The 27,453-nt window shown below is 59.3% G+C and overlaps 3 protein-coding genes across 11 annotated transcripts in view; 2 read left to right on the plus strand and 1 right to left on the minus strand.

Moving 5' to 3' along the window:
* Positions 1-56: 56 nt before the first annotated feature.
* NOP14 (NOP14 nucleolar protein) lies at positions 57-15,015 on the plus strand. Of its 2 annotated transcripts, none has more exons than XM_055434466.2 (18): positions 57-381; positions 2,718-2,852; positions 3,305-3,446; positions 5,353-5,495; positions 5,952-6,086; positions 6,740-6,862; positions 7,794-7,925; positions 8,229-8,496; positions 8,907-9,037; positions 9,539-9,624; positions 10,417-10,552; positions 11,670-11,771; positions 12,194-12,347; positions 13,018-13,177; positions 13,689-13,836; positions 14,243-14,361; positions 14,466-14,621; positions 14,895-15,015. In XM_055434466.2, the coding sequence occupies exons 1-18, from the start codon at positions 190-192 to the stop codon at positions 14,992-14,994; spliced, it is 2,562 nt and encodes an 853-aa protein (XP_055290441.1). In that variant the 5' UTR covers positions 57-189; the 3' UTR covers positions 14,995-15,015. The 2 variants fall into 2 exon arrangements, with proteins under 2 accessions (XP_055290441.1, XP_055290442.1); XM_055434467.2 differs by having other exon boundaries at positions 12,275-12,347.
* Positions 15,016-17,033: 2,018 nt separating this feature from the next.
* SLC75A1 (solute carrier family 75 member 1) lies at positions 17,034-20,699 on the plus strand. Of its 5 annotated transcripts, XM_088836590.1 has the most exons (13): positions 17,053-17,428; positions 17,541-17,732; positions 17,840-17,936; positions 18,094-18,197; positions 18,488-18,646; positions 18,728-18,889; positions 19,138-19,246; positions 19,346-19,457; positions 19,638-19,746; positions 19,835-19,925; positions 20,095-20,142; positions 20,225-20,314; positions 20,441-20,699. In XM_088836590.1, the coding sequence occupies exons 2-13, from the start codon at positions 17,559-17,561 to the stop codon at positions 20,554-20,556; spliced, it is 1,371 nt and encodes a 456-aa protein (XP_088692716.1). In that variant the 5' UTR covers positions 17,053-17,428; positions 17,541-17,558; the 3' UTR covers positions 20,557-20,699. The 5 variants fall into 5 exon arrangements, with proteins under 5 accessions (XP_088692715.1, XP_088692716.1, XP_088692713.1 ...); XM_088836589.1 differs by having other exon boundaries at positions 17,034-17,120; positions 20,225-20,699; XM_088836587.1 differs by having other exon boundaries at positions 17,258-17,392; positions 20,225-20,699.
* A 540-nt stretch (positions 20,700-21,239) lies between these two features.
* The window catches only part of ADD1 (adducin 1), a 93,754-nt gene continuing 87,540 nt past the window's right edge, over positions 21,240-27,453 (minus strand). For 2 of the 4 annotated variants that reach the window (XM_055434471.2, XM_055434469.2), the window contains 2 exons: positions 25,292-25,378; positions 21,240-22,950 (listed from right to left, as the gene is read on the minus strand). In XM_055434471.2, the coding sequence (XP_055290446.1) occupies positions 22,592-22,950; positions 25,292-25,378 (446 nt within the window). In that variant the 3' untranslated portion in view covers positions 21,240-22,591. The other 2 variants (XM_055434474.2, XM_088836579.1) reach the window with 2 other exon arrangements.

Genomic DNA, 27,453 nt, shown 5'->3' on the forward strand with positions numbered 1-27,453 from the left:
CGGGCGAGAAGGCTGCGCGGGGGCGTGGCAGTATTTTACCCGACGTTCCTACTTCTCGCTGACTCAGTTGTCGCGAGATGCGGGCGGCTGTCTCAGGCTGCGAGGCCGCACGTGTCTGCTGAGGGAGCCCGAGCCGTCGCCGCCGCCGCCTCCTCCTCGTCCGCACCCTGAGGTGCGGCGCGTGTCGCCATGGGGAAGGCCAGGTCCGCCGCGCGCGGGAAGGCCTCTGCGGCCCCGGCGGGCGCGTGGGGCGGCCGGGCGAGGCCGAACCCCAACCCATTCGAGGTGAAAGTAAACCGGCAGAAGTTCCAGGTTCTGGGCAGGAAGACGCGCCACGATGTGGGCCTGCCCGGGGTGTCGCGCGCCCGGGCCCTCCAGAAGGTCAGCGGGGAGCCGGGCCCTCCGGGGGGTGGGCCTCGAGGGGTCCCCTGCCCTGCCTGTCGGCCCGGACCAGCCGCGCGGCCCTGCTCTCCGCACCCACTGCGGCAGCGCACGGGCGAACGTGCTGGTTCCCCTTCTGTACAGGGGACGTGCCGACGGTACCTGCCTCCCGGGCGGGCGGCTGGAAGGGTAGGACGCGTCCACTGAGGGAGTCCTCAGGACAGCGCCTGGCGCACTTGGACGCCGTGTGTGTGTGTGATGTGTCGGCTGGACTGTGTGCATCCTCTTGCCTCTTCTCCTGGGTGGGATGGGACGACATCGCCCTGCAGAGCCTCTGTGGCTCCTTGGAGCCCCAGCGCACAGGTCCAGCCCCCTCTGGCATGGCCAATCACTTCTGTGCCGCCCCCCTGGTCACCGTGGGGCCGTCTTAACCGCCTTCCTTGAGACTGAGCTCTGTTTAAGTATAAGGGATTACACAGGCTGCTCAGTAGATGTTTGGTGAAGGAATGCATCGCTCTTTTGAAGCATATAGGACTTCCCTGGTGGGCTCAGACGGTAAAATAATCCGCCAGCAATGCGGGTGACCCGGGTGCGATCCCTGGGTCGGGAAGATCCTCTGGAGAAGGCAATGGCAACCCACTCCTGTACTCTTGCCTGGAAAATACCATGGACGGAGGAGCCTGGTGGGCTACAGTCCGTGGGGTCGCAAAGAGTCAGCACGACTGAGCAACTTCACTTTTGAAGCACATGACTTTGTCCTTTGCAAGGTAACTGAAACGCTAACCTTTTTGGAAAACCTCACAGCCATCCCTTTTCTTGTGCTGACGTTCCCAGACTGTTCTGTACTTTCAGATTCCATTCTGCTGGCATTCTCTATGTAGCTTCCGAGACATGCTCATTGGGTGGTTTTAACTATTTATTGTCATCCTGAGGAGGAGACATTAGTAGGTTAGTGAAAAAAGGCACGGAAAGGACAAGTAAATTTCTACAGTCACACATCTGGTCAGAGCAGGGTGTGCACTGGGTTTAAACACCTGGCAAAGCTTTGCACGCCACTGAGCACTCTTGTTTAGGCTCTTTTCTGGCACATGAAGGGGTAAAGGTGGAGTAACCCTGACCCTGTCTTCATGGGCTCATAAACTGTGCTGTCCCAGTGTGCGATCCGACTGATCTTTGAATGGAGTCAAACCTCACATCATCCTTACTTGAAGGAGCTGGCAGCAGTAGCAGACAAGACGGTCTTGCAGCTGACCCCGACACGCCCCCGTCACACACCTCAGGGCGGGCTGGGGCAGCGTGGGGGCAGCGTGCGCTCCAGAACTGACAGAACTGTCTTCCCCACTTAAACCTTAGTCTCCCGTTTTCTCCTTAGGAGACTGAGGTAGGAACTGCCATTCTCTCCTTTTCACATGAGGCCGTAGGCACCTCCCAGAGTCCGGGGTGGGATTCCAAGTCCTCACTCTTGTCTCCCACCTCATGGGCAACACGTGCGTGTCCATGAATGACCCAGAAAGCACTGCGAGTTTTGGTTTGGGAGCTCAGCGGTAACGAATCTGTTTGCAGTGCAACAGACACGGGTTTGATCCAGGATCTCCCCTTCCCATGGAGGAGGAAATGGCAACCCACTCCAGTATTCTTGTCTGGAGACTCCAATGGACAGAGGAGCCTGGCGGGCTACACTCCATGGGGTCTCAAAGAGTCAGATGTGACTGAAGCAACTTAGCACACACACACAAATTTTAGCAATAGACATCCACAAATATGAAATCTGCAAATAACAAAGACTGACCGTATACACAGATACTGGCACACAGATGAACGCAACCAGCCAAGGACAGGCAGTGCTGCCGCGGTTTCTGTAGCTGACGGTGTCGTCGTTGACATAAATAGCTTCTCAGCTCCTGGTTCCCCGGCGCCTCCTTCTCTCAGCTACAGCCTCCGCTCATGTGGCTGCGTCACCTGCAGGGCGACCTCTCAGCGCTCGATTGTTCTGCTCTTTTCTGGTTGCTGTTGTTTTGCTGTAACCTTTGGCGTTAGGCACAAGGTACCAGCACTCCCTAGAGAATCTCCTGGGTTCCTGATCTCCTCTTTGACTCCATTGTCTGGCAGTTTCCCCTCAGTAATTGAGAACAGTTTTTGCAGCCAATAGATTGGCCTTTCTTGGACTGTTAGTTTCAGTGGCCTGAGGCATAAAAAATGGTGTCTTCCAGTTCATTAGAACCATGAGTGTGTCCCCTTGTGGAAATGGCTCCCCTCTGGGGACCCAGATTGCCAAGCCATCAGAGCTTAAGAGTTGCCAGGACCAGTGAGAGATAGTTCTGTGATCTGCTTTTCAGCGCACCCAGACTCTGCTGAAGGAGTACAAGGAAAGGGATAAGTCCAGCGTGTTCCGAGATAAGCGCTTTGGGGAGTACAACAGCAGCATCAGCCCGGAGGAGAAGATGATGAAGAGGTTTGCTCTGGAGCAGCAGGTAGGGGAGACGGGAGAGGGTCCCCTGCTGTCTCCTTACCCAGAAGTCAGGAGGAGGAGGCCAATCCCCCTCGTTCAGTTAGGCTTCTGTGGGTGACAGCGGGGAACCATGAATGGTGTGACTCACCTGGCTAGGCCCAAGGGGAAGCAGCCTTCTGCACACACCAGCGGGGTGGAGAGATGCCTCAGCCGGAGTGCACAGCAGTGACGCAGCCTGGAGTGGGTCCGGATGTGGTGGCGAGGTCCTAGTGCGATTTCCCAGTGCCTTAAACGGGCCGGTTGATTTATTTACCTTCTACAGGTTCTGTTTCTATCTGAATCATTGCTCAAATGACCCAGAACTATCTTAAAGCCACATTGACACACTGCACAAAAATGGAAAAAGTAATTTTTTTTAAACTTTAAATGGATGTGGAAATTTTAGGAGATGGACATTTTTTTCTATCCTGTTAGCGACAACACGAAAAAAAAAGCATCTACAACCTCAATGAAGATGAAGAATTAACTCATTACGGCCAGTCTCTGGCGGATATCGAAAAGCACAACGACATTGTCGACAGTGACAGCGACACTGAGGACCGGGGAGTGCTGTCAGGTGAGGCCTGGGCACCCGGGGGCTCTGCTCGCCACAGACGCTCTTCCTGCCGTCCCTGCCCAGACACCAAGAAAACGCAGCTGTAGACCTTTAAAAAGGTGTATGTGTGCGTAAGATAGACAGACTTCTGTAAGCCACGAAGGCACTTCTGCATGCTTTGTCTTGTTCGAACTTTACCCCAGCTCCGTTTACCCATGAGCTCAGGGAATTGGGGAGATTGTCCCACCGATCAGTTGTAGGTAAATTTAACCCACCTTGCTGATCCCTGGGCAGCACTCCTGTGCAAACCCACTCTGCTTTGCTACCACTGAGTCATCGGTTCTGACCAGGTGTGTTCCGGGACAGTGTTTATCTAGTTCACTTAGGCTTCGTTTATTCCAGAACCAATTGTGGCAGTTTTGTGGGGGAAGGAACATTGAGCTTCCTATTTATAGGTAATAATGAAGGAGATATACATGGAACTGAGTTAACATTGACATGCAACTGAACTGAGTTAGGAGTCGGCTCAGGTCTGATCATCTTGGGCTCTTAATAAAGTTGGGTCGTGTCATGAGTTTGCATCCTTGTAGATTAAAATATCCTCTGTTCAGCGTCTTCAGAAAAGCTGCTGCTTTCTGGTGTGTGGAAAGCCAACACATTAAACCCATGGCTGCCTTTTGGTTTGTGGGTCATGCGGGGACAGGAGGCCTGGGACGAGGGCGGCCCGTGGATCATCCACAGTGCCAGGAGGCGGGCATGACTGCTGAGGCTGAGAGGGGGACACAGGCCATCTCCAGATCCTTCTGTCCTGCGCTTTCTGTTGTTCAGAGCTCTTTATGCACACATCACTGTTAACGCACACTCTCCTGCACTGTGAGTGAAGGTGCCCCTGCGTTTGATGGCGTGACCTTTGACCACAGAGTCAGTGGCGCCCGCTGTGTTGCTGCGAGGAGCTGTGGTGTCAGGTAGATGGGGAGCGAGAGTCCAACTCCAGCTGTCAGTCCTGGGGACTCAACTGTTTGAGGTTTCTTGTCCTCCTCTGGTTTTTATAATGAGCTCATCAAAATCTGGAGAAGTCAATGGCACCCCACTCCAGTATTCTCGCCTGGGAAATCCCAGGGATGGAGGAGCCTGGTGGGCTGTTGTCCATGGGGTCGTGAAGCGGCGGACGCGACTGAGTGACTTCACTTTCACTTTTCACTTTCACGCATTGGAGAAGGAAATGGCAAGCCACTCTAGTGTTCTTCCTAGAGAATCCCAGGGATGGCGGAGCCTGGTGGGCTGCCATCTATGGGGTCTCACAGAGTCAGACACAACTGAAGCGACTTAGCAGCAGCAGCAGCATCAAAATCTAAGTAACCTGTAAAAGAAAAGCCTGTTAACTTCTAAAAATATACTTATTGTACCTTTAAAAATGAATCATTAGGAAACATTTTGTTCAACTACATAGTATGTGTTCTCCTTGCTTAGGAGAATTTCATCTTAAAAGTCAACTCAAATTTTCTAATTAAATCCTGTACTGAGTGCACCGACAGATTTTATTTTTCCTTTGAGAATCCTTCCTGGGATCTTTCATGTCCTAACACCTTGTTAGGAAATGTTCCATAAATTACTTTCAGAAAATACTGTGAACAATCGCGAGTTAGTCGGACACTAAGTGACAGTGGTTTCTTACGTGCAGAACATTCCGGGAAGCAGAGGAAGCAGTCAGTCACTGACCCGTTCCTGTTCCTCTGGGCTTTCTCAGAGGGGCTCGTCTGGTTTAAGCGCCACTGTACCTGTGATCTCAGTGACCACCCAGTGAGAATTTCCTCTTGAACGTGGAATGGGTTCTCAGGACCAAGATCAGAGAAACACTGGCAGAGTGGCTGCAAAACCTGCTTCTGTGTGGACCTGGGCTTCATGGGGTTCTCTGCTCCGTCTGTAGCCGAGCTGACCGCAACGCACTTTGGAGGCGGAGGCGGGTCGCTCCCCAGGAAGGACGCCCAGCAGCTTGGTGGGGGCGAGGAGCCGCACAAGACCCGCAGGGAGCTGATTGAGGAGCTCATCGCCAGGTCCAAGCAGGAGAAGGTGAGTGGCTGCTGTCGTGCCAGGGCAGCTCTGCCCTGGGACCTGCCGCTGGGACGTCCCCAGCCTTTTCTCACTGGGTGGTTTTAGGTTGTATTAAAACTTTCTGTGAATATAATGAAAGTATTCACTTTGACTAGGAGCACAGGATGCGAGTTAACGCCATTGGGCAGTTACCCTGATGGTTTCTTGTGGTTGGGAGTTTGATTTGGGGGGGTTGTGTTTTGAGTTGGTTTTGGCGCACACGAGGAGTCGCATCACATCACTGCTTTGCTAACTGCTCGGAGCACCCAGATAACAGCCTCACAGCGGGGACTTGGTTCTGCCTGGTGGACTCCTGAGAGGCTCATTTCTCATGGTCTCTTTGAGTCGGCAAGGTGGGTGTTGGCTGAGCGGTTGTCCAGTGGGGCCTGGACACCAACAGTAATGGGGTGTGTTCCATCTGTGCTTCTTCCCCAGAGGGAGAGACAGGCTCAGCGGGAAGATGCCCTTGAACTCACAGAGAAGCTCGACCAAGACTGGAAAGAAATCCAGACCCTCCTGGCCCGCAAGACGCCCAGGTCCGAGAGCGGAGGCGGAAAGGAGAAGCCCAAGGTGGGGCGGCACGTCTTGCTCGGCCTGGACTCGAGCTGTGCACTTTGTCCACAGACAAGGGGGAACCGGGCGTCTGCGCTTCTTTCTAGGACCTGAGCGTTTTGTTGAACTTTGACATTGAGGTAGCTGATGTGTGTTCCGTCAGGGTGTAAGTAAGAGTGAAAGTTATTTCAATATTTATTCCAGAAAAATGACACTAAAGAAAATGGTAGTTTCTTGGTATTAGGAAGACTTGGGGTGGGGGAAGACCTTCAGGTGGTATCTGAATTTTAGTCTAAGGTGTTGAAAAAGCTGCAGTCCTCTGAGCCACTGGTCTCTAAGAAACAGCAGTGTTTCACCAGCCTCCCCTGTGGCTATCTGCACATCTGTGCGTTGACCTCAATGCTGTTTCCCCAAGACCCCGTTTGGGGGCTGAATGCCTAAATGGGCAAAGTTTAGTTTTCTTAAAGCAGGTGTGTTTGGAGAAAAATTTTTGTATATGGTCTAGAAATGTCTGCCAAGCCTGACCAGGACCAGTCTGTCACACAAGCAGAAAAGACTCAGGACGCAGTTTGGCCTCTACCGTAACAGCATCCAGCCACGACTGACATGTGTGGGGAGCTAGTGATGCAAATCTTTTCTATTAAAAAAAAAAATTCTTATGTCTGCCCTAGCCTGATGCATATGACATGATGGTTCGTGAGCTCGGCTTTGAAATGAAAGCACAGCCCTCTAACAGGATGAAAACGGAAGAGGAGCTGGCCAGGGAGGAGCAGGAGCGCCTCAGACGCCTGGAGGTACTGGCGGGGCTGGGGGCGGCGCCCTGGTAAACTTTTTATCCGTGGGATCTTTATAGCCTGTGGGAAAGTTTCCGTTTGTTTACTATGGTGATGAGGGTGATGGTTTAGTCAATAAGTCTGACTCTTAAGGCCCCATGGGCTGACCCCATGGACTGTAGCCCGCCAGGCTCCTCCGTCCATGGGATTTCCCAGGCAAGAATACTGGAGTGGGTTGCCATGCCCTCCTCCAGGGGATCTTCTGACCCAGGGATGGAACCCAGGTCTCCTGCACTGCAGGCAGATTCTTTACTGACTTAGCTATGAGGGAAACCCTAAAATACTGTTTTACTATATCTTTGACTATAAGCAAAAAAAAAAAAAGCAGATAATACCCAGTATAACAGAAATGACATTTTTTTCCTAATTCATTTACCTCAAAACAGCTGCTGGCGATAGAGTGCACTCCTGTCTCACATTTTTCTCTTTTAAGTTTTTTAAATTTTCCATATGTTACAAACAAACACGAAATAGAGGCATGCTTTCGCACTTCTGGCCTTTTCCGTGCTCCCACCTGGGGGACCGCCTCCGGTGTCCGCTACCTGTTTTCAGATGGGAAAAGTAGCCAGACCACTTGTTTCAGACCTCAGTGTCGGGTGTCCTGTTCCTCTTCTGGGGTCTGGCGGGGAGGGAAGTTCACTCCGGTTGGCCGGCATCACTTGGCCAGAGAAACCTCAGAGTAACAGGGTTTTTCCTTTTTTGTGACCAAAACATATTTCTGCTGCGATACTTGTTTTTATTTTTGTTAAGTAAGTGTTCCATATGATGCGTGCCGAGGGCCTGCCTGTCTGGTTGAAGACAGAAAGCAGAGGACAGGCCTGACGCGGCTGCAAGGCCAGGGCGCCTGCATCCCTGCCCAGCGCGCGTTCAACGGCGACCTCCTCTTGCTCAGGCCGAGAGGCTCCGGAGGATGCTCGGGAGAGATGAGGATGCGCACAGCAAGAGACCGAAGCACCTGTCGGCTGACGACTTGAACGACGGCTTTGTGCTAGACACGGATGACCGGCGCTTGCTCTCTTATAAAGTGAGGTGTTTGCCTTCTTTCCTGGTTTTCATTTAAAGGGGCATATTTTCTGGTTTCTCACCTAATAGCTTTACCACGGACGGGAACTGTTTTTCTAGAAACAGCTATCTTCTCTGCCCAGAGTCCTGGTGGCAGGGACCGCGGAATGCGGGTCCCAGGCCTTGAGCCCCAGGACGCAGAGCAGCCTCAAATGGGTGGGAGAGGCCCGGTGCCCCCGGGCCCCTGGCCCTCGGGTGCAGTCATAGCCATGCTGGCTGCTGTCCCAGAGGACTGACATGTCTGGTGTCCGCGCTCTGTTCCCAGGATGGGAAGATGAATGTCGAGGAGGAGCCGAGTGGGGACGCCAGTGGCGGGGAGAACGGAGAGGAAGAAGAAGAGGAGGGCGAAGCCTGGAGTGAGGGGGTCCCAGAGGACAGTGACAGCCCAGACGGCCCCGCGGACCTGGAGTCTGACGCCGAGAGCGAGGACGCGCGTGAACGGCCCCAGGGGGGTCAGCATCCGAGCCCCGGAGAGCGGCTGACGACAGGCGACCGGGCGGCGGCCAGGGCCGAGCTGCCCTACACCTTCGCAGGTTGGCAGACCCCTGCTGTCTGAGGTTTCCGAGTAGCCGGGGGACCCGGCGAGGCCGACCCGGCCACACGCCCACCCTGCCCGTCTGTGCCAGCCTGGCTTGCAGACAGACTTGGTCATCCTTCTCCGCAGCGTTCCCTGGGCCTGACCCCAGGGCTCTGGGCAGCCTCTTGGCCGTTGTTGTGTGACTCCGCAGTGCTGAGGGCCACCGGGGGGATCTGTTGGAACTCGTGGTGATAATCACCCGAGATGAGGGATTCTGTGACTCGGGTGGAACCGTCTCCACGGGGGAAGCAAACCAAGTCCCGTTATTTAGTTTGTGTTCAGTGTTTGTGTTACCAGAAATGTGAGTAGTTCTCATTTTACCAGTTAAGTGTGGAGCGTGTTTTGTACTTTTTGTTATTTTGATAGTTCCCGAATCCTGCGAGGAACTGAAGTCTTTACTGTCGGGAAAATCGATGGAAGACCAGCTTTTGGTTGTGGAGAGAATTCAGAAATGCAACCACCCAAGCCTCGCAGTGGGAAACAAAGCAAAACTGGAAGTACGTTGGCTGCTCCCCTGTGGCACTGGGAGCGGGTAGGCCTGGTAGCCACTGCGCTGATGGTCACCGAGTGCCTGCCGTGTTCGTGGCCAGCTGATTTCCATGGGGGCGGGCCAGCGAGCCGGGCCTGGATGGGTGTCGGTTCCGGATCCGTGGCAGGACCGGGGGTGTGGGGGGAGCCCCAGCAGTGCCCGCCGTGAGTCCACCCCGCACGAGGGTCCAGGGAGTGGGTGCTGGGCGTGTGCCTGTCCTCTCCCAGTAACACTCTGCGCTGACTGCTGCAGGGCCAGTCACGTTCTCCATCCAGGACTGTGGCGTTGCCTCCCAGTCAAGGGAGCCACACCCAGGCCCTGCGCTCCTTGCCCCGTGGCCGGCCTCACATCGCGCATCCCATCCCTGCAGCCCTTGACATCCCCAGCCGTTCAGGGGTGCAGGGGTGGGCCTCCTGGCTGGGGCTCTCTCCGGGCTCACCCTGAGCGCGGACCCACCCTGTTCCTGCAGAAACTGTTCGGCTTCCTTCTGGAATACATTGGAGACCTGGCTGCAGGTGACCCCCCAGACCTCGGCGTCATCGACAAGCTGGTCATGTGAGTGGAAATTGGGGGTTATCTGGAACCGGGGTTAAGTTGAACAAATTCTGTTGCCGTTTAGTGAAGTCTTGAAGTGGCTTCGGTATCATGGAGGCCGCCTTGGCCCTGCACCCGTGGCGAGCTCTTCCCCTCAGTCATGGTGGCGTGCTCCCCTACCGCCCCGGAGTGGGGGGCATTTTAAATGGTGGACAAATGGACCTATGACAGTTGCGCCCCTTCACATTTGTTCAGAGTACTTGATGGCTCATCTGTTTCGTTCGCTGTCTGCTTCTGCCCCTGTGGGGGCTCAGGCTGGGTCTGCACCCTGTGCAAAAGGGCCCCTGCGGGCAGAGCCACTGGCTCTGGGGCCCTGTTGGCTGGAGGAGGATACAACGGTCAGGGTGCTGAGTCGGGGTGGGGGGTGGTGATAGCAGACACCCCAGGCCGGCCTGGGCTGCACACCCTCCCCCATGCCAGCCTCTGCCCCCAGGAGAGCTCGTGAGGCATCCGTGGGTTCAGGACACACAGAACCTGCTCCCCAGGCTGTGACTCATACAGACAGGGCTCACTCTGCCACCACTGCCGGAAAGTTACAACCAGGATTCTAGGAAAAGGCGAAAATGAGTCCAGATTATCTCAGACACTATTGGAAAAGTTCCTGGATCACCAGGACAGCCTGTCAGGTGTAAGAGTCAGGGCTTCCGGCTCCGACTCAGTCGGCAGCTGACATCACAGGAGAATGGTAAACATGGGGTTTCTCATCTTTGTTCCCTGCAGACATCCTCCCTGATCTGTGTTTCTGATTAACAGGCCGTTATATAGCCTTTGCCAGATGTTTCCTGAGTCTGCAAGTGACGCTGTGAAATTTGTCCTCCGAGACGCCATGCACGAGATGGAAGGGACCGTTGAGACTACAGGCCAGGCAGCTTTCCCGGGCCTGGACATGGTGAGCAGGGGCTTGCGGACATTGGCTGTCCCACGCGGTGTCCTGGCATGGAGGGGTGGGGGCTTCGAGATGGTACCTGCCCAGAGCCTCCAGGCCGTCCGGGGATCGCACGGGGCCAGGCCCAGGAGGAGTGCTGACTGTTAACAGCGAGCTGCCTTGTGCTTGGGGACAGAGTTCCTGGTTTGCTTTCTCTGTGAACAGAGCCGAGTTCACACCGGGGCGTGTTTTCCTGAGGTTGAACCTGTGGGCAGGTTGCTCCTGCCGGCGCCCTTTGGCCACTCTGAGGTTTCTGATGTTTCCCGCGCTCCGGGGCTGTGGTCCTGTCCACCCACTGGAGGGGTCCTGCTCAGTTGTCTCGTTCTTTGCTCTCTGTGTTGAAAATGAGCTAATGGCGACTGGCAGGAACCTGCGAGTCCAGGCTTCATGTTGGTGGTTAACCGGCTCCTCAAGCAGGGGCCTGAGCCGGGGTCCGTGGCTTCAGTCCTGGGAGCCGTGGCCCCTTCCGTGTGGAGCCGTGTCCGAGCGGACCCAGCCAACCTCGCTGCAGTGACCTCCCATGGGATAGGCCGGTTCCGGCTGGCCGCCTGGGCTTCGCCCCAGTCCCTATCTGGGCTCCTGGGCCGGGCCTCCCCCGCTGTGGGCGGGAGTGCTGGCTGCAGTGCTCCGTGACCCATAGGCTGGCGTGAGGGTTCAGGAGTTGATGTTGTCACCGAACCAAACCGGCGTCCACACTTGTCCTACGCTCCTCAGAGCCAGCGAGCAGACGTGGGTCCTGGGGAAGGACGGCACAGCGGACAGGGACGGGCCACTCATGCTCAAAAGACCCAGGCTCCTGATGGGTTTCTGGGGAGGGGTTTAAAGGCACCTTTGGGGTGAGGGTCACGGCTGTGTGACCAGCTTGTGGCTTTTCTGCCCGCTGGTTGGTGGCGAGGTGACAGGATGCTCTTGGGGGCCTCCGTGTCAGCTTATGCTCCCAGCCTGTCTGGGCTCTGGTGTCCTGGCAGCATGGGTCTCTGTCCCCAGCGGGTGGAGCCTGCTGCTGTGGTCAGCGGAGGGGCGCATGGCAGGCCGTCCTGTGCGTCCCTCCTCTGATCCGGGTGGTGGCCTTCCTCTCCAGCTCATTTACTTAAAAATTGCTGGGATGTTGTTCCCAACGTCTGACTTCTGGCACCCGGTCATCACGCCTGCGCTGCTGTGCTTGAGCCAGCTGCTCACCAAGGTACGTCAGACCGTCCCCATCAAAGCCAGCCCCCCTTGGACTGTGCAAGGGCCATGACTGAACAAAACTCAGCTGCAAGGGCCTGTGGATACAGCAGGTCAGCAGTACCCCTCCCAGAGCCCCTCCAGACAGGGTGACAGGGCGTGACCCCAGAAGACAGTGCTGTGGCATCCCATCAAACCCCCGTTGGCTTTAAAAGTCCCAGTTGTTCCTTCTCCTCGATGGGCGTATGGTCGGTGCCCACTTACTGTGGGAGTTATAACTGGTTCCCCACGAGCGGTGGACCTCGTGGTCACAGAGCCCCATCTCCGGGGCCGCTCAGCCGCCTCTGCTTCACTGCGGAGGCCACAGTCCCGGGGAAGCTGGGTGCCTGCCAGTGGGGCGTTCAGAACATTCCTGACCAGCCCTGCGCGCTTCGCCAGTGCCCCGTGCAGTCCCTGCAGGATGTAGTCAAGGGGCTGTTCGTGTGCTGCGTGTTCCTGGACTACGTGTCTCTGTCCCAGAGGTTCATTCCTGAGCTCATCAATTTTCTTGCTGGGATTCTTCACATGGCAACTCCAAACAAGCAAAGCCAAGGTGAGTTGGTGCCAGGAAGCTTTTTCAAGCATGTTGTGCTTCAGAAATTTAAAGGCTTCGGAAGTAATTCATAGTCAAAAAAGTAGAAAGCCCAGAGTGTGGGAAAGTTAGAAGACAAAAGCGCTGTCATCGAGAGCAGCCCTTCGGCTTCTGTGCGCACACCCTCGTTGTGAAGTCAGGATCACACTGGGTGTGCTGTGCACAGCAGTCGCTCTCCACGTGGCACAAGTGCGCGGAGTGCAGGCAAAGGAGCCCCAGGAGGCAGACTTGGCGCCAGAAACGTGGGAGCGCGGTGTTCTGGGCTGATCGTGAGTGGAAGTAGTGTTGGGGGTGGGGATGGAATAATGGTTGACGTTTATCTCTTCTTTTCACTTGTTTTCATGTGGTCAGACTCCATCCTGCCCCCGCCCGGCCCTCTCCTGAGGGGCCCCTCACTCTCCTCTGCTTTTCCTTGGTCTCTTGCTTCTTTCTGATGCACAGTCCCGTGTGCCCACGAGGGCAGGGACTACCATGCTTGGACTTGGCCCAGGTGCCCCTGCCAGAGCTGTCCCTCATCTCTGGTGGTAAACACAGTGCATGCTTGTCCAGTAAATTTCCGAAGGCTTGGCCCTGCAGAGCCTGCCTGCAGCCCACGATCTCAGGCTCTCTCCCTGTCCCACCCGGAACCCAGGTTACACTCTGGTGCACCCTTTCAGAGCACTTGGGAAGAACTCGGAGTTGCTCTTGGTTTCTGATGAGGAAGACTTGGCCACGTGGCAGAGGAGAAGCCTCCCCCTCCAGTGGGCAGGCAGCCTGAAAACTCAGACTGAGACAGAGGCCAACCACACCAGGTACGTGTGGGCCCGGGGCTGTGGGCTATGGCACCAGCCTGGACTTTAGAGGCCAGGCCAGGAGCTGGAGAGCACCCAGCATCGTGAAGATGCCCCACGTTATCACTGCTCACTGGGTTTATCTATAGGAAATCCTCAAGGTTCCCCAGAAAGCTATTAGATCTAACGAATGAGTTCAGCAAAGCGAGGTTTATTTAAGATGAGGGCTTCGGCCATCACAGTGAGTGAGTCAGTTTTCCTGGGTCTCCCCCATGTGTGTGGGTTGTTCAACTTGATTTTCTCCTGTTTAAACAAAAACCAAGGTGGACCCACTCTTCTCAGTCGTTACTGCCTGTCCCGAAGCCTTCTTCCTGCTCGGGGACACAGGACGTCGTCTTCAGCTCCTGCCGTCCCCCGCGGCCACTGCTCAGGGCACACGTCTGATCTGGGGGCCTGTAGCCTGCGTTGGGGAGGCCTCCACCTTCGGGGAGCTGCCGGGCTCTGGGTGACTGGGGTCACTCTCGTCCTGCAGGCTGTCCTGCCTGGCCGTGTGTCTGGCTCTGGTGAGGCGCTGTGTGCTCACCTACGGCCCCCTGCCCTCCTTCCATGACATCGCTTGGCCCCTCCGAGCCCTCCTGACGGAGCACCTGGCCACCCACTGCTGCCCGCCCGCGCTGCAGGTGAGGTCGGGTCTGGGGGCGGGCCATCGTTTCCACTCGGAGGTTCCAGGGGGCCGCCCCTCGCCACGTGCCCCCGACAGCCAGAGCCCCCGGCCAGCAGGGTTCTGCGCCTGCCGCCCCGCGACAGGCAGCTGGGAGAGGCACCCTCCTGGCCCAGGAACGCCCGGGTGTGAGTGGGGTCGGTCCCCGTCGTGCACTCCCCACGGGCCGCCCTGCTCTGTCGGGCTCCTTGGGGGGCGAGGTTCAGTTCTGTTGCTCCATGGGTCTCAGTGGGCCTGGGGTTCCGCCAGGCCGCATGCTGAGGACACTATGGCCCACAGCCCCGAGGGGCCTGGGGCAGGGGCGGCAGGAGGGCGGAGCACCGGCCTGTGGGTGGGCCGCCTCTGTGAGCTTCTCTGCGTCTCAGGAGCTGAGTCGGAGTGTTCTGATGGAGATGGAAAACCAGCCAAGGCACTATCGGCCGCTAGTCTGTGAGAAGAGCAAGCCGGTGCCGCTGAAACTGTTTACCCCCCGGCTCGTCAAAGTGTGAGTACCGAGGGCGCAACACCCCAGCCCGGGGAGGGCTGGGGGCGCCAGGGCTGCTGCCAGGGCTCCGTGACAGCCTCCTGCATTGGGCTCTGCATCCTCAGCCTGGAGTTCGGTAGGAAGCAGGGCAGCACCAAGGAGGAGCAGGAGCGGCGGAGGCTGATCCACAAGCACAAGCGGGAGTTCAAAGGTGCCGTCAGGGAGATCCGCAAGGACAACCAGTTCCTGGCCCGCATGCGGCTCTCGGAGATCGTGGAGCGGTGAGCTGGGTGGGCGGGAGCAGGGCTGGGGCGGGGCGGGGCAGGGCGGGCGCTCTGCTGGGGTGAGGCCAGGCCCTCCCTCGACCCTGATGCCAGGGCCCCATGGCTGGGCCGGGGTGGGGGCAGCCTGGGGTTTTGTCCCGTTCACTTGTCCTCCATGTGTCCTGGACTGAGTCACCGGCCCCACGTGGATCTCACTTGCTGGCTCAGATGTGATAAAGGGCAAGATGTTCCCCAAAAAGTAATCAAAAGATGGGTTTGTTTTTTTTAAAGGGATGCGGAAAGAAAACGAAAAGTGAAGCAACTTTTTAATAGCCTGGCCACACAGGAAGGTGAATGGAAGGCTCTGAAGAGGAAGAAGTTCAAAAAATAAATTATATTTTATAAAAAGACAGGGAGATACTGTATATTGAACACCGAGGGGCTGCTGTCTGTAACGCCAGGGTTTTCTCCTGTACTTCGTTCCTGTTAAAAAGTCTGTCCTGACGAATTGCACTTTTGGAACTAGGACCAGGCCTCCACGGGAGCGACGTGCTGATAAACTGTACGTGACGCCCGTGCGTCGTTTCCAGACAGTCCTCAGTTCATCACAAGGCTTGGGGCCGGTGGGGTCCTGGCCAGCATCTCGGGTCAATCAGGCACACATGCCTCTATGTGCAATTTGCAGTGGTATTTATAATGTTACATTAATTTTTAGTTATCAATGAAACAAGTTTGCACACAGTTTAGAAGTCAAAGAAGAAAGAAGTCACCTGTTTCCCTGGCACCCAGCAGCTGTGATTGGTTTCACCCTAATCCAGCCTTGGGTGGCTGACCGCTGGGGAAGACAGAAGGGGTTGGGCTGAGTGGACCCAGGAGGCTCTGTAAGGACACAGGAGCCACCTGCCCACCCTTGTGGCCCCGGGGCTGCAGCCTTGCTCAGAATGCTGCCTCCCTGCCCTCCCCAGTCCCCCAGGGTCCTGGCTCCCCGGGTGGCCCCAGGGCACGTGGCAGAGGCCTTGGAGCTCTAGATGGCCTTAGAACTCACATCAGGGAGCCCATCTCTGAGGTCATGAGCCACAGAAATGACCACGGGAGATTTGAGGATTGGCCAGACTGGGCGTGTGTAAGATGAGAAAGAGGGTGACCAATTCAGATCTCCCCAGCGGAGGCTGGTGGGAGTCAAGAGTGATTTGGAGAACCATAGGCAGTGTTAGGGCCAAAGCGCCCCCTGGGAGCAGGCGGAGGGGACTGGTGACAGCCTCAGCGGATAAGCCTGCATCCTCTCCGCCGTCCCCCCAGGATTGTTCCCGTAGGTGTCCGCCAGGTAGGAGACTCCACAGATCTCAGGCCCTAGTGGGTGTTGGGGCCACAAATGGGGCTGGCTTCTAGCTGTGTAGCCCGGCCTGCTGTACAGCCTCAAGGTTCCACCTCATGTAACTTGTACTGCAGCCGCTGCTACTTCTCCCGGCGCTGGGCGTGGAGGTATTGCTGCTGAGTTCTCTGTTGGGAGGGAGGACGGCCCCAGCTCCGGGTCCCGTGTCACCCTGCATCCCCACCTCAGCCCGGCCGGGACTTCTGCACCCCATTGCAGGCCTTGTCCTGGAAAAGGTTAGTACCAGGCAGAATGCCCATCTGAGCCCTGCCTCCTCCGGGCCGAGGGGGGCCTATAAAGGATCGGGGAAGAAGGTGGTGGTGACAGCAGCTGTGACCACCTGGCCAGGCGCAGACAGGGCTGCTCTGAGAGCTGAACGCTCGGCCGCTCGCCCGACCGTCACGGCCGAGCAGCGCGTGCTCCTCGCGAAGAGCGGACTGATACTCAAGGGGAACAGCTGTACGCCGGTGAAAGGGGCTGCCGTGAGGTTTATTTGCAGTTCGTGTCGTCTACAGAGGAGTACCTTAGTGTCGAGCGGACAGCAGGGGGTGGCCTGTCCTGGTCGGCTCGACCACAGACGCCTGCATTTCAAGAGACGGCGGGGAAGCGGGAGGTGCAGGCAGGCCCTCCGGCTGCCAGGGGAGCCCAGGCCAGGCCCGCAGGCGCCATGCGAGCAGCTGCCCCTCGCCGGTGGCCCCGGGCAGGCGGGGCCCGGACAGTGCCGCCTCCACGCCCCACCGTCCCCGCCGCGGCCCGAGTGCGGGCGAGGCCGCGCCGACTCCGCGCACCCGCAGCTGTGTTTCGGGCGCAGGCCTCCGGCCGGGGCGGACGGCGCGAGGAGCGTCCGGTCACGATGGAGCCCGCCCTCCGGAGGGAGCACCCAAAACCCCGGGGTCCTCAGCGGGTGGGTGGTCCCTCGGGCGCAGAGTCTGGGGTCAAACAGTCTGCGACTGCCTGGCGCCCCCGACCGGAGCGGTGAGGCCGGGCCCAGTGGCCGGAAGCGGGGGCGCGCGGCCCGCCCACTTCCGGATGAGGCCACGCCCACTTCCGTGCAGGGACCCACGCCGGCTTCCGGGTGGGCGGGGCGGGGTCTGCGTGTCCGTCAGTCCGTCCGTTCGTCCGTCCGTCCATCCATCCAGCCCCTGGTCTGTGCTGCGCACCGCCTCCGCAGGGGCGGGGCGGGCGGGGGTCGTTCTCCGGCTCGCCAGGCTGCCCCTTGCTCCCGCCTGGGCCTGGGTTTCCCCGACCGCTCCGCCCGGGGCCGTGGGGCGGGGGCCGGGAGGTGCCGGGGCCACGATGCCCCGCCCGGCCCTCGCTCGCTCGGCCTCTCGGGCTGGCGGTTTCTTTGCGTAACTCCCCCACAGCCTGCGTTTCCTGCTGCCCAGGGTCGTGGGCAGGGCGCACAGAGCGACAGCCGGTAACGGAGCAGGCAGATCCTTCAGGGGCGCTCTGGGTGTGAGTGGGTTGGGGACACTTCGCGGGCGGAGGGCTCCTCTCCTCCCGAGGTGGGCGGGCGTCGGGGCCGGGTAGCCGGACGTGCCTTCGTGCACCGTGCCCTCGTGCAGACCGGAGCCGCCCCCATCATGGGCTGTGGAGCCGGCGGGAGCTGCACGCCGCGCCCGCCCATCCGCCAGCAGTCGGCACCAGAAACCCGCGTGGTCACTGTGGTCTTCCTCGGCCTCCTGCTGGACCTCCTGGCCTTCACCCTGCTGCTGCCCCTACTGCCTGGGCTGCTGGAGAGCCACGGCCGTGCCCACGTGAGCCCCTCCCCGCCAGCCCCGCTGCCCCTGCAGCCCGCCATGGCTGCTCCTGGCTCCCAACCCCTCCGAGACGCCCCAGCCCGCTACGCCTTCTTGTCCCCCAGGACCCCCTCTACGGCTCCTGGCAGCGCGGGGTGGACTGGTTTGCAGTAGCCATTGGGATGCCAGCGGAGAAGAGGTACAACAGCGTCCTGTTCGGAGGTATGGTCCCGAGCTGGGCTAGGGGCCCTCTCCCTCCCCATCCTTGGTCCTCACCTTTTGGCTCTGGGGCATGGTCTGCCCCCTCTCCCCGTGGAGTGCCCGCTTCCCCTTGGGGCTCCCCGGGCCGTGTGGTGACGGTGAGCTCTGCCTCTTCCAGGTCTGATCGGCTCCGTTTTCTCGCTCCTGCAGTTCCTCTCGGCACCACTCACGGGGGCCGTGTCTGACTGCCTAGGGAGGCGCCTGGGGATGCTGCTGTCCCTGGTACGCGTGTCCGCCTGGCAGCTCTCTGAGAGGCAGCTGTGGGCCCTCCGGGGCCCCCCAGTGGCCCTCACTGCTCCCTGGGGGAGGTGTTTGGGGGGAGCGGGGCTTCTGGAGCTAAGCCAGGTGTGGCAGAGCTGCTTCTGCCAAGGGATCACTGGGCATACAAGTGCCTTCGGCTGCTCCAGAACAGGGCAGGGTCCCAGGAGTAATGCTCCAGCCTGCCAGCCCCACTGTGGGTCCCTCCTGGCCTCAAGTGACAGCACCTGCCCTTGGCCCCTGCCCTGGGGCAGGCAGGTGTGGCCACCTCCTACGCTGTGTGGGCTGCCTCGAAGAGCTTTGCGGCCTTCCTGGCCTCCAGGGTGATAGGCGGCATCAGCAAGGGGAACGTTAGCCTCTGCACCGCCATTGTTGCCGACCTGGGCTCAGCGTCCGCCCGCAGCAAGGGCATGGTGAGTGCGCCCTGGGGTTTAGGGGTGGGGGTCTCCGGGGCTCGGGTCTCCCTGCTCTCTCAGGCACCCTCTTTTCCCCAGGCAGTCATCGGGGTGGCCTTTTCTCTGGGCTTCACCCTGGGCCCCACACTGGGCGCCTTCCTGCCCTCGGAGACGGTGCCCTGGCTGGCCCTGCTCTTCGCGGTCTCCGACCTGCTGTTCATCTGGTGCTTCTTGCCAGAGACGCTGCCCCCAGAGAAGCGGGTAAGGTGGGAGCCAGACAGCACCGGGGTTGGGACAGGCAGGGATGCCCGTCACGTGTCCCAGCCCCAGGTGCTGGGGAGGCCGGGCTGCCCCCTCCTGGTGTCCAGATGCTCCCAGCACCTCCTGGGCCCCGGTGGTTCCCAAACCCCCTGACCTTGCTGGGGCCCTGCAGGGTGCAGGGGCCAAGCGGGTTCCAGGCAAGCCCACCCCCAGGCCCCCTAGCAGGCCCTCAGTGCCGTAACCCACAGGCACCCTCCGTAACCCTGGGGTTTCGGGCTGCCGTGGACCTGCTCAGCCCCCTGGCCCTGCTCCGCTTCTCGGCGGTGGCGCGGGGCCCAGACTCGCCCACTGGAGTCAGTAAGGAGCGGGCCCTGGGGGGTGGGGCCAGGGGTCCCTCGGGCCGCCTTATGGGCGGCTTGCGGGTCAGGGCCACAGCCCCTCCTCGCCGCCCCCCAGGGCTTGGCAGCCTGCGCGGCCTGGGCCTGGTCTACTTCCTCTACCTCTTCCTGTTCTCGGGCCTGGAGTTCACGCTCAGCTTCCTGGTGCACCAGCGCTTCCAGTTCAGCAGGTGGGACGCCCCGCACCCCAGCGGATCCCCACCTCGGCACATGCATCCCCCGGGCCCATCCCATGGTCCTGGGGCGGGCTGCGCGGCGCCCCGAGGACGGGTACCGAGGTCACCCCGGCTGCCTGGCCGTGTGAGGGCAGCACCGGCAGGGCAGGGGTGCTGACGGCTCGCCCCTCGCAGGGTCGAACAGGGGAAGATGTTTTTCTTCATCGGTCTCACCATGGCCACCATCCAGGGCGCCTACGCCCGGCGGATCCGCCCTGGCAGGGAGATCACGGCTGTGAAGCGGGTATGGAGTTCCCCGGGGCTGGGGGCAGGCGGTGCCCGCGCTCTGCGGGGGGCAGTGGGGACTCTGAGACAGACTGTGCCACCCACAGGCCATCCTGCTGCTCATCCCCGCCTCCCTCCTCGTTGGCTGGGGACACACGCTGCCCCTCCTGGGCCTGGGACTGCTCCTCTACTCCTGGGGTGAGTGGGCCGGCGGGGCGGGGGCGGGGCCGGCGGGTGATGGAGGGCGGGGCCTGCGGGCGAGGGAGGGAGGGAGGGGCGGGGCCTGCGGGGCGACTCCCCGCCCCCCAAGCCCGCCTCCGCCGGCCTCTCCTCCCGACTGACGGGCGTCTCCCCGGTGTTCCCCCAGCCGCAGCCGTCGTGGTCCCCTGCCTGTCCTCCGTGGTCGCCGGCTACGGTGAGAGGCCCTGCCCTGGCGCGAGACCAGCCCCCGGGAGGCGGCCTGAGGGCCCCTGACGGTTGTCGCCTCTCGTCCACAGGCTCGCCCCGGCAGAAGGGCACGGTCATGGGCACGCTGCGGAGCCTGGGCGCCCTGGCCAGGGCCGTGGGGCCCGTGGTGGCCGCCGCAGGTGAGGCCGCGGTACGGCCCTCGGGGCACGCTGGAGGCCCGGCCAGGCCGGGGCTGGGGGTGTGGCTGGCCGAGCTGGAGGGTCAGGTGGGCCCGGGGCACCGTCCCCTCCCCGTTGTCTCCACAGCGTACTGGCTGGTCGGCGCCCGCGTCTGCTACACCGTGTGCGCGGCGCTCTTCCTGCTCCCCTTCTCCGTCCTGCGGACCCTGAGTCCCCCAGTGCGGACACTCAAGGCCGAGTAGCTGGGCCGCCCGCCTGCGGTGATGTGAGGGCGAGGGGGCTGCGCGGGAAGGGGGAGCCTGGGCCAGGACAGCTCCCCACTGCCCGCCTGACCCCCTCCAGTCCCCTCACCCCCGCCCCAGGAGCCTGGGGCTTGCAGCTCCAGCGTGCAAGACACTCCAGCATAGACCTGCCTGTCGGGATCAGACTCTAAAACCTTCCAGACTTTCTGCGTTGTCTTCTCTTCTCAGCAACACATGGCCTCAGCCTGGCCTCAGAATGATAAAGCAGCTGTTACATATCAAGTGCCTTCCTGCAGCGCACACCCCATCCCCCCCCCCCCGGAGGCCCCCAGGGGCAGCAGCTGGAGTGACAGCTGTTCCAGCTTCACTGACCACAGGGTGCCAGGCTCTGCCCCGCCGTTTCCCTTCTGCACTGTGGTTGTGGGGAGGCCGTCTGACACCGCTCCCCTCGCCGGGGCCCGAAGCCCCCAGTGCTGCCCTCTGGGAAAGAACAGGCAGACACCTGGGGCAGGGTGATTCTCAAGACAGAGTGTCCCCCACAGTCCAAAGTGACAAACTCTGCTGGATCAAGAGATAAGTGCTCACTTCGGAATCTTTGGAACGTTAAACTTCTGAAGTCCTATTTTAAAGGAGAAAACAAAAGGAATTAAGATGCAAGACCTCTTCCCAAGGTTAGACAAGGAAACTGTGTAAAGAATTTTATTTGTGAGTAAAACATGTTACAATGAAGAAAGGCCGTAGGACCTGTCCTCCCAAGCCTGTGTCTGTATATGCAGCTGAACTTCATGTTGAGATACAAAGAGTTAAAATAAACTACAAAAATGAAATTAAAGTCATTGCATATGTGGGGTGAGAGGAAAGGAGGGCAGGAGGAGCCTGTGATTAACTGAGTGCAGGGCGAGGGTGGGGAGCTCGACCACCACCAGGACAAGACGACACAGCAGCTCGCCAGGAAGCTCGAAGCGGAGGTCAGCGCCATGCAGCTGGCCTCGGGTCCCCCGACCCCAGGGGCCTGTTGGGACAGGCTGGCACTGGAGCTCCTGGAACAGCCCACTGTCGAGAGCCTGGCCACCCCGAGTTCCAGCCAAGCAGCCCCCTGCTCTGCTCTAGGGATGCAGCGCTGGAGGGCGGGAGGGGCCTTGTGGTGACTGCAGGATGTCAGTGGACCTCTGGGGCCGACTCCCACCCCGAGCTGCCCTCTAACCAAGGGAAGGAGCGCCCCAGGCCAAGCTGAGCTCAGGCGCAGACCCGCCTCAGTGCCAGGCCCTCCCCAGGACAGAGCAGAAGCAGAGTGCTGCCCGTGCATGCCGTTGGCGCTGCTGCGGGAGCTGCAGGTCCGCTGAGGAGGTCCACAGGACCGCGCCCCCGGAGGCGGCGTCCCTACGACAGGTCAGGAGGCCCCAGGCGGGAAGCGCGACCCCAGGTCTGGTTCTGGCCGAGGGGACCAGCCGCACCGTAAGCTACTGGGGCACCAGGCTCAGCCCTGACCCTCTCCAAGGCCATCCCGGGGCCTGGGCTGTCGGGGCACTTTCACAGGACCGAGGCTGTGTATCTGAACAAGGATCACCGAGCAGGCAACACCAGCAGGAAGCTACGGGTCTGATTCAGTCACCTGAGACCTGGGGGTGAAGGGGAGCCTAGCAGAGATGGGGCGCAGGTCACTTCACGAGAGAAGGAGAGCAGGAGTGGTCAAGGCCAGAGCGGGCAGGTCTGCCCCCGTCCAGCCAGGACCCTGACTCGGCTCCCAGGGGACAGTGTCCTCAAGGAGCTACAACGGGCCAAGATGCTGACCCCTGCACGGCAGGGCTGGCTTGGAGGTGGACGTGGAGACCGCGTCTCCTCCAGAACCCAAGGCCGCGGGCCGGCGGGCACTGCACGCACACAAGGTTAGCACCGGTCTACATGGGGGCTGGTCACACCGTGAGGGAGGCGCTAGCTACACAAGGGACAGGCCTCTGCATTCCATTACACAGGGAGACGGGACACGCGACGTGATCGGGGACAGTCTGGTGGCACCGGTGTGCAGGAAGGGCCTTCAGGAGTCGCTCTTCTTCTTGCTCTTCTTCAGGAACGAAGGGGTGCGGAATTTCTTCTTCTTTTTGGACGGGGACTTGCCCGGAGACCCATCACTGCCTGGGTCCTCGGCTGCTGGGGAGGCAGCCTCCTCGGCCGCCTGCACTGGGGCTGGCTCGGGGCTGGCCGCCGGGGGGGACCTGGAGGGAGACCCGGGGGGGCTTGAAGGGCCCCCGGCTTCACCCAGCCCTTCCTCCTCCTCCTTCTCCAACGTCGGGAAGTCGAGCGCTTCTGAAGGCTCATCAGGGGACAGGTCGGGCAGAGTCGGCTTGAAGGTGGCGGCGTCACTCTCGTCTCTGGACGGTGGCTCCTGCGGCAGGTCTGGTGGGTGGGGCGGGAGAGATGGGTTACAGAGCGACTGTCCGGGTCTCCCGGCCTCCCAAGGGCCCTGCTAAGATGCTGCCCTGGAAGTGACTCTAGAGCAGAGTAAGGAGCTCTCGGCAAGGTCGACTCTACTCCAAGGCTGGATGCAGCCCACAGTGTAAGCCGTGGGCTCGGTCTCAGGGTGGACTTTAGCTCCTTCTCACGGACAGCGAGCTGACAAAACCAGACTCAGCCCCGGGGCTCAGTCCCCAGTCGCGGACAGAGTGATGACAGCCCGTGGAGACACGCTTGGGACGGCAATGTTCTGCCTTAAACACTTGAACCGTTAGAGGACAAGCATCAGCAGTCCTGAACTTACGCCTGAATCTGTATCCATGACACCTGGTCTCCCCCCAGGGAGAACACTAAACCCTGGCAGTTCATGGAGAACCAGGAGTGAACTCCAGACCCACACCAACATCACCACCAAAGGCCATTGTAGGCTAGAGAATTCAAAAAGAGATGAATTCCAGGGGAAAAAAAACGGAGAAAAGGGGGGAAAAAGAGAGATGAACTCTAAGGTAAAGGACAGGCAAAAAAGTCAAGCCTTTTTAAGAGGCTGAACATGGAAAAATGAAAGTGTTCGTCATGTCGTCTCTTTGCGACCCCATGGGCTGTAGCCCACCAGGCTCCTCCATCGATGGGATTCTCCAGGCAAGAGTACTGGAGTGTGCCATTTCCTCCTGCAGGGGTCTTCCTGACCCAAGGATCGAACCTAGGTCTCCTACACCGCAGGCAGATTCTTTACCAACTGAGCCACCAGGGAAGCCCCTCAACATGGAAACATACACATAAGCCAAATGGCACTGGTGTTAAAGAAACAGTCTGAGGCCTGCTTTCTACACTGGCCCCAGGGGTAACCAGTTTTGTGGATTTTTTAAACATAATCTACAAAGTTACAAGCCACTGGAAGGTCAGGCAACACCGGCAATCAGCCCAACCTTAGGAGGCAACAGGAGCCAGAGCAGCAGGAGGAGTGGGGGCAGGGCAGCTCTGGGAGGTGGCGAGCCCCTCCCCGCCGCCAGGCCCTCCCCCGGGACTCGGGAGAGCGAGATGCCTTGGCTCAGCTGCGCACGAGCCACTGGGGATTCACTCTTCGAAGCATGCAGAGGCTGCCTGTGGGTGCTCGGGGGAACTTTTACCATTGGACCAAATGTCACATTAAACAAACAGTGAATGTTGCTCTCCCACCCCCCTCAGATTTAAGCTTAAGCACCCAGCTTAAGCAAAGACCAAAATACATACGACCCCCATGCAAAATCCCAGCCTGTCTGAGTCTAGTCTAGACTCAAGTCTGGGCTCACAGAGCAGAGCTCTCCACAGAGCAGCACCAGTCTCAAAGGTGAACAGGACAATGTGGTCCTCGGGGGCTTCTGAGGCCCAGAGTGGTCTGAGCGGCCCCACCTGGGATCACAGGACTCCAGGACAGGCTGCCCACCACGCAGCTCAGGTGACCCAGCCCCTCCCAGGAGAGTGACTACCCACAGTGCAAGGACTGGGAATAAGGCGGGGGTGGGTGGGAGGCTCTTTTTATTTTGCATCAACAGAAAACAAAGCTTACTAAGCAACAAAGAAGCAGGATGAGGCAAAGCACAGGGAACCCCGATTCAGCAGAGGGCGGCAGGCGGTACTTACTACGGCAACAGGAACTCTCTAGTACATCCAGCTCCTGCTTGTCACGCAGCCACAGGAAGAGAAAAGCACAGGTAGAGTCTACGCATCAGTCACAGCCACTGGGTTACAGACAGAGGGCGGGGGCCAGTGGGAGCAAGGCCCCCAACAGGCAGGGGAAGCACCACGTACATGACCAAGGACAGACACAGAGGACACGGGCCCGGACACAGCAGGCAGTCTGCAAGACCCCCGGGGTCCGGCACTCTCCATGGACCCTGCATGTGGCCAGAGAGTGCAATCCTGGGGCCTGGACATGACGGAGGACGCTTCCGGGGCAACCCAAGCACAGGAGGGTGGAGGGAATGTGCAAGCAGGGGGCAACAATGACGTCACGGACGCAGGCAGGCTCTGGCCCTGACCACGCGCACCGCGCTCTCGGGCCTGCGCCGCCTGCAGTTCTCAGCGCAGAGCCGGCACGGCACAGAGGCGTGGGCACGCAGAGCCAGCAACGCACTGGCCCCATGCAAACACACGCTGGCCACTAGTGTCAGCTCAGCCGTGCCACACTCAGCTGCTCTTCCTCCACAAAGTCAGGACACTTGCCCCCTCCCAGCGAGGCCATCCCGGGCAACCGTGTACCCTCCCCCAAGGGGCGGCCTCAGGCCCGCCCCCAGCCAGAGCTCACCTTCCTCCAGCTTGACAGGGGTGCTGGGGGGCGTGTGTGGCTCCGGAGGGCTCTTCTCTCTCTCTTCTCTCGTCTGGTCCAGATTCTCTGCAGATGCGCACACCACGGGGCGAGCATGTAAAGAGCTGTGAACCCCAGGGCCTCCCCCCACCCTCCTCCAAGGCAGCCAGGCTGGCCTGCCCTGCCTGTGGGGCCGCCTCCGGGAGGGCACAGGCCAGAGACCGGAAGAGCAGAGCTCGCAGCCACTGTCCTAAGCTTTTCCCGGTCGCCATCTGCAGATGGAGGACGCCCACGAAGACTGGGGTGTGGACCTGCATCCCGGGGCCACCAGGGCTGCCTCTGTGCCATGCTGACCACAGACCCCCAGCTGCTCCCCCAGGGAGGAGCCCCTTCCCACATCCTCAGCACCCCACTGCTGAGGAGAGCCCTGGGTCCCAAGCACCCACACCCTACCTGCCACTTCAAGAGACACTCCATGAGCATAATCTTGGTTTTAATCTTTTATTTAGAGCATTTTCTACCAATACTTTAAACCTGGCAGTTGTAGGAACTGCCCTGATGGTCCAGTGGCTAAGACTCCACACTCTCAATGCAGGGGGCCCAGGTTTGATCCCTAGTCAGGGAACTAGATCCTGCATGCCACAACGAAGACTGGTGAAAAAGAAAGGGTTAAGTCGCTCAGTCATGTCCGACTGAGATCCCATGGACCGTAGCTTGCCAGGTTCTGTCCATGGAATTCTCCAGGCAAGAATACCGGAGTGGCTTGCCAAGCCCTTTCTCCAGGGGATCTTCCAATCCAGGGATCAAGCCCAGGTCTCCCACACTGCAGGCAGACTCTGAGCCACCAGAGAAGCCCCACTAAGACTGGCACAATGAAATAAAATAGATATTAAATAGATAAGAAATACGTAAAACAGACATTAAAACGGAATAAACTTGGCACTTGTAATGCGTATTTTTTTTCCTAAAGTAAAATGCGCTAAGAATCAGAGAAAAAAATTACAGGAACTAGGATCCAGAAAGTTCCAAGTCTACCTCTCGTTTAGGGAAAAGTGTATACCACTGTTACCCCAGTTCCTAGAGTCTCCCGTCTCACTGTCACTTTTTACGTTAATAGCTTAGGGCCAGTAAGTGCCATGTTTTGAAACAATTCACCTCCCTACCCCTCCTAAGCCTGCAGTTCCCTTCCTGAAGCCAGGTGTCTGTGCACAGAGGCTGGCACATCTCCTGCCTGAGGGCACAAATTCCTTCCACCAGGAAAACAGGCCAGAGGCTTTCTTCTCTGAACCTGAAGGGCTGACCTTTGACACACAGCCTGAGTTTTACCTGCAACACACACCACCACCTCCCGCCACGCCAAGAGCTGGCACCAGTGCTGGGCAGGGGTTTCCTGACAGGGCCCCTGGCTGCCACTCCCATGCTGACAGTTCTGTGGGCAGAGCATGCTCACAGCTGTCCCCACACACATCCACCCACTCACTCCCTCTAACATCCCTCCTGATGCAGCCTTCATGGGCAGAGGAAACTCTCATGTCTTGTGGTTAAACTCAAAAAAAAAAAAAAAAAATCCGGGTCTCCCAGACACTGGGAGAGGCCAGAGGGCAGACACGCAGCTCTGTGCACAGGAGCTGGGATCAGGCTACAGGACCAGGAGCTCAGGCCCACACACAAGCTCTTCCTCTAAGTCAGTAATCAGGGCTGAGGCTCACACAGAGCTTCCTGCAGGGCTGCCTGCACTGTCCGGGAGGCAGTCAGAATCAGCGCTGTGGCCCAAAGATCAGGCCCCCCCATGAATCTGCGTGTGCGGAGTCTTGACTTGAACGCACAAAGAACAGAGTTTCAGGCACTGAGGACTTAACACGCTGAAGACAATTCAACAGCAGCCTCTTTTCACAACTCAAACTGCAATAGCAGCCACAGATGCGCTGTGGAGCTGACCTAAAACCAGACTACAAAGAAAAATCAGAGAAAGTGTCTGAAGCAGAAATGGCTCCCAGGATGGTCCCCCATCGACCCTGGAGGGTCACCGTGGGACCCCCCTCCAGGAGGAAGCAGTGTGCACACTACGGCCGGGAACAGCAGCACAAGCCTCCTGGAGGGCACGTCCTGCCCCAGGGTCTGCATGGCAACCTACCCAGGGCACTCCGGGAGAGCGGTTCAGA

This window comes from Moschus berezovskii, chromosome 5, assembly GCF_049115385.1.
Source record: "Moschus berezovskii isolate FMDL1 chromosome 5, NW_MosBer_1.0, whole genome shotgun sequence".
Taxonomy (NCBI): domain Eukaryota; kingdom Metazoa; phylum Chordata; class Mammalia; order Artiodactyla; family Moschidae; genus Moschus; species Moschus berezovskii.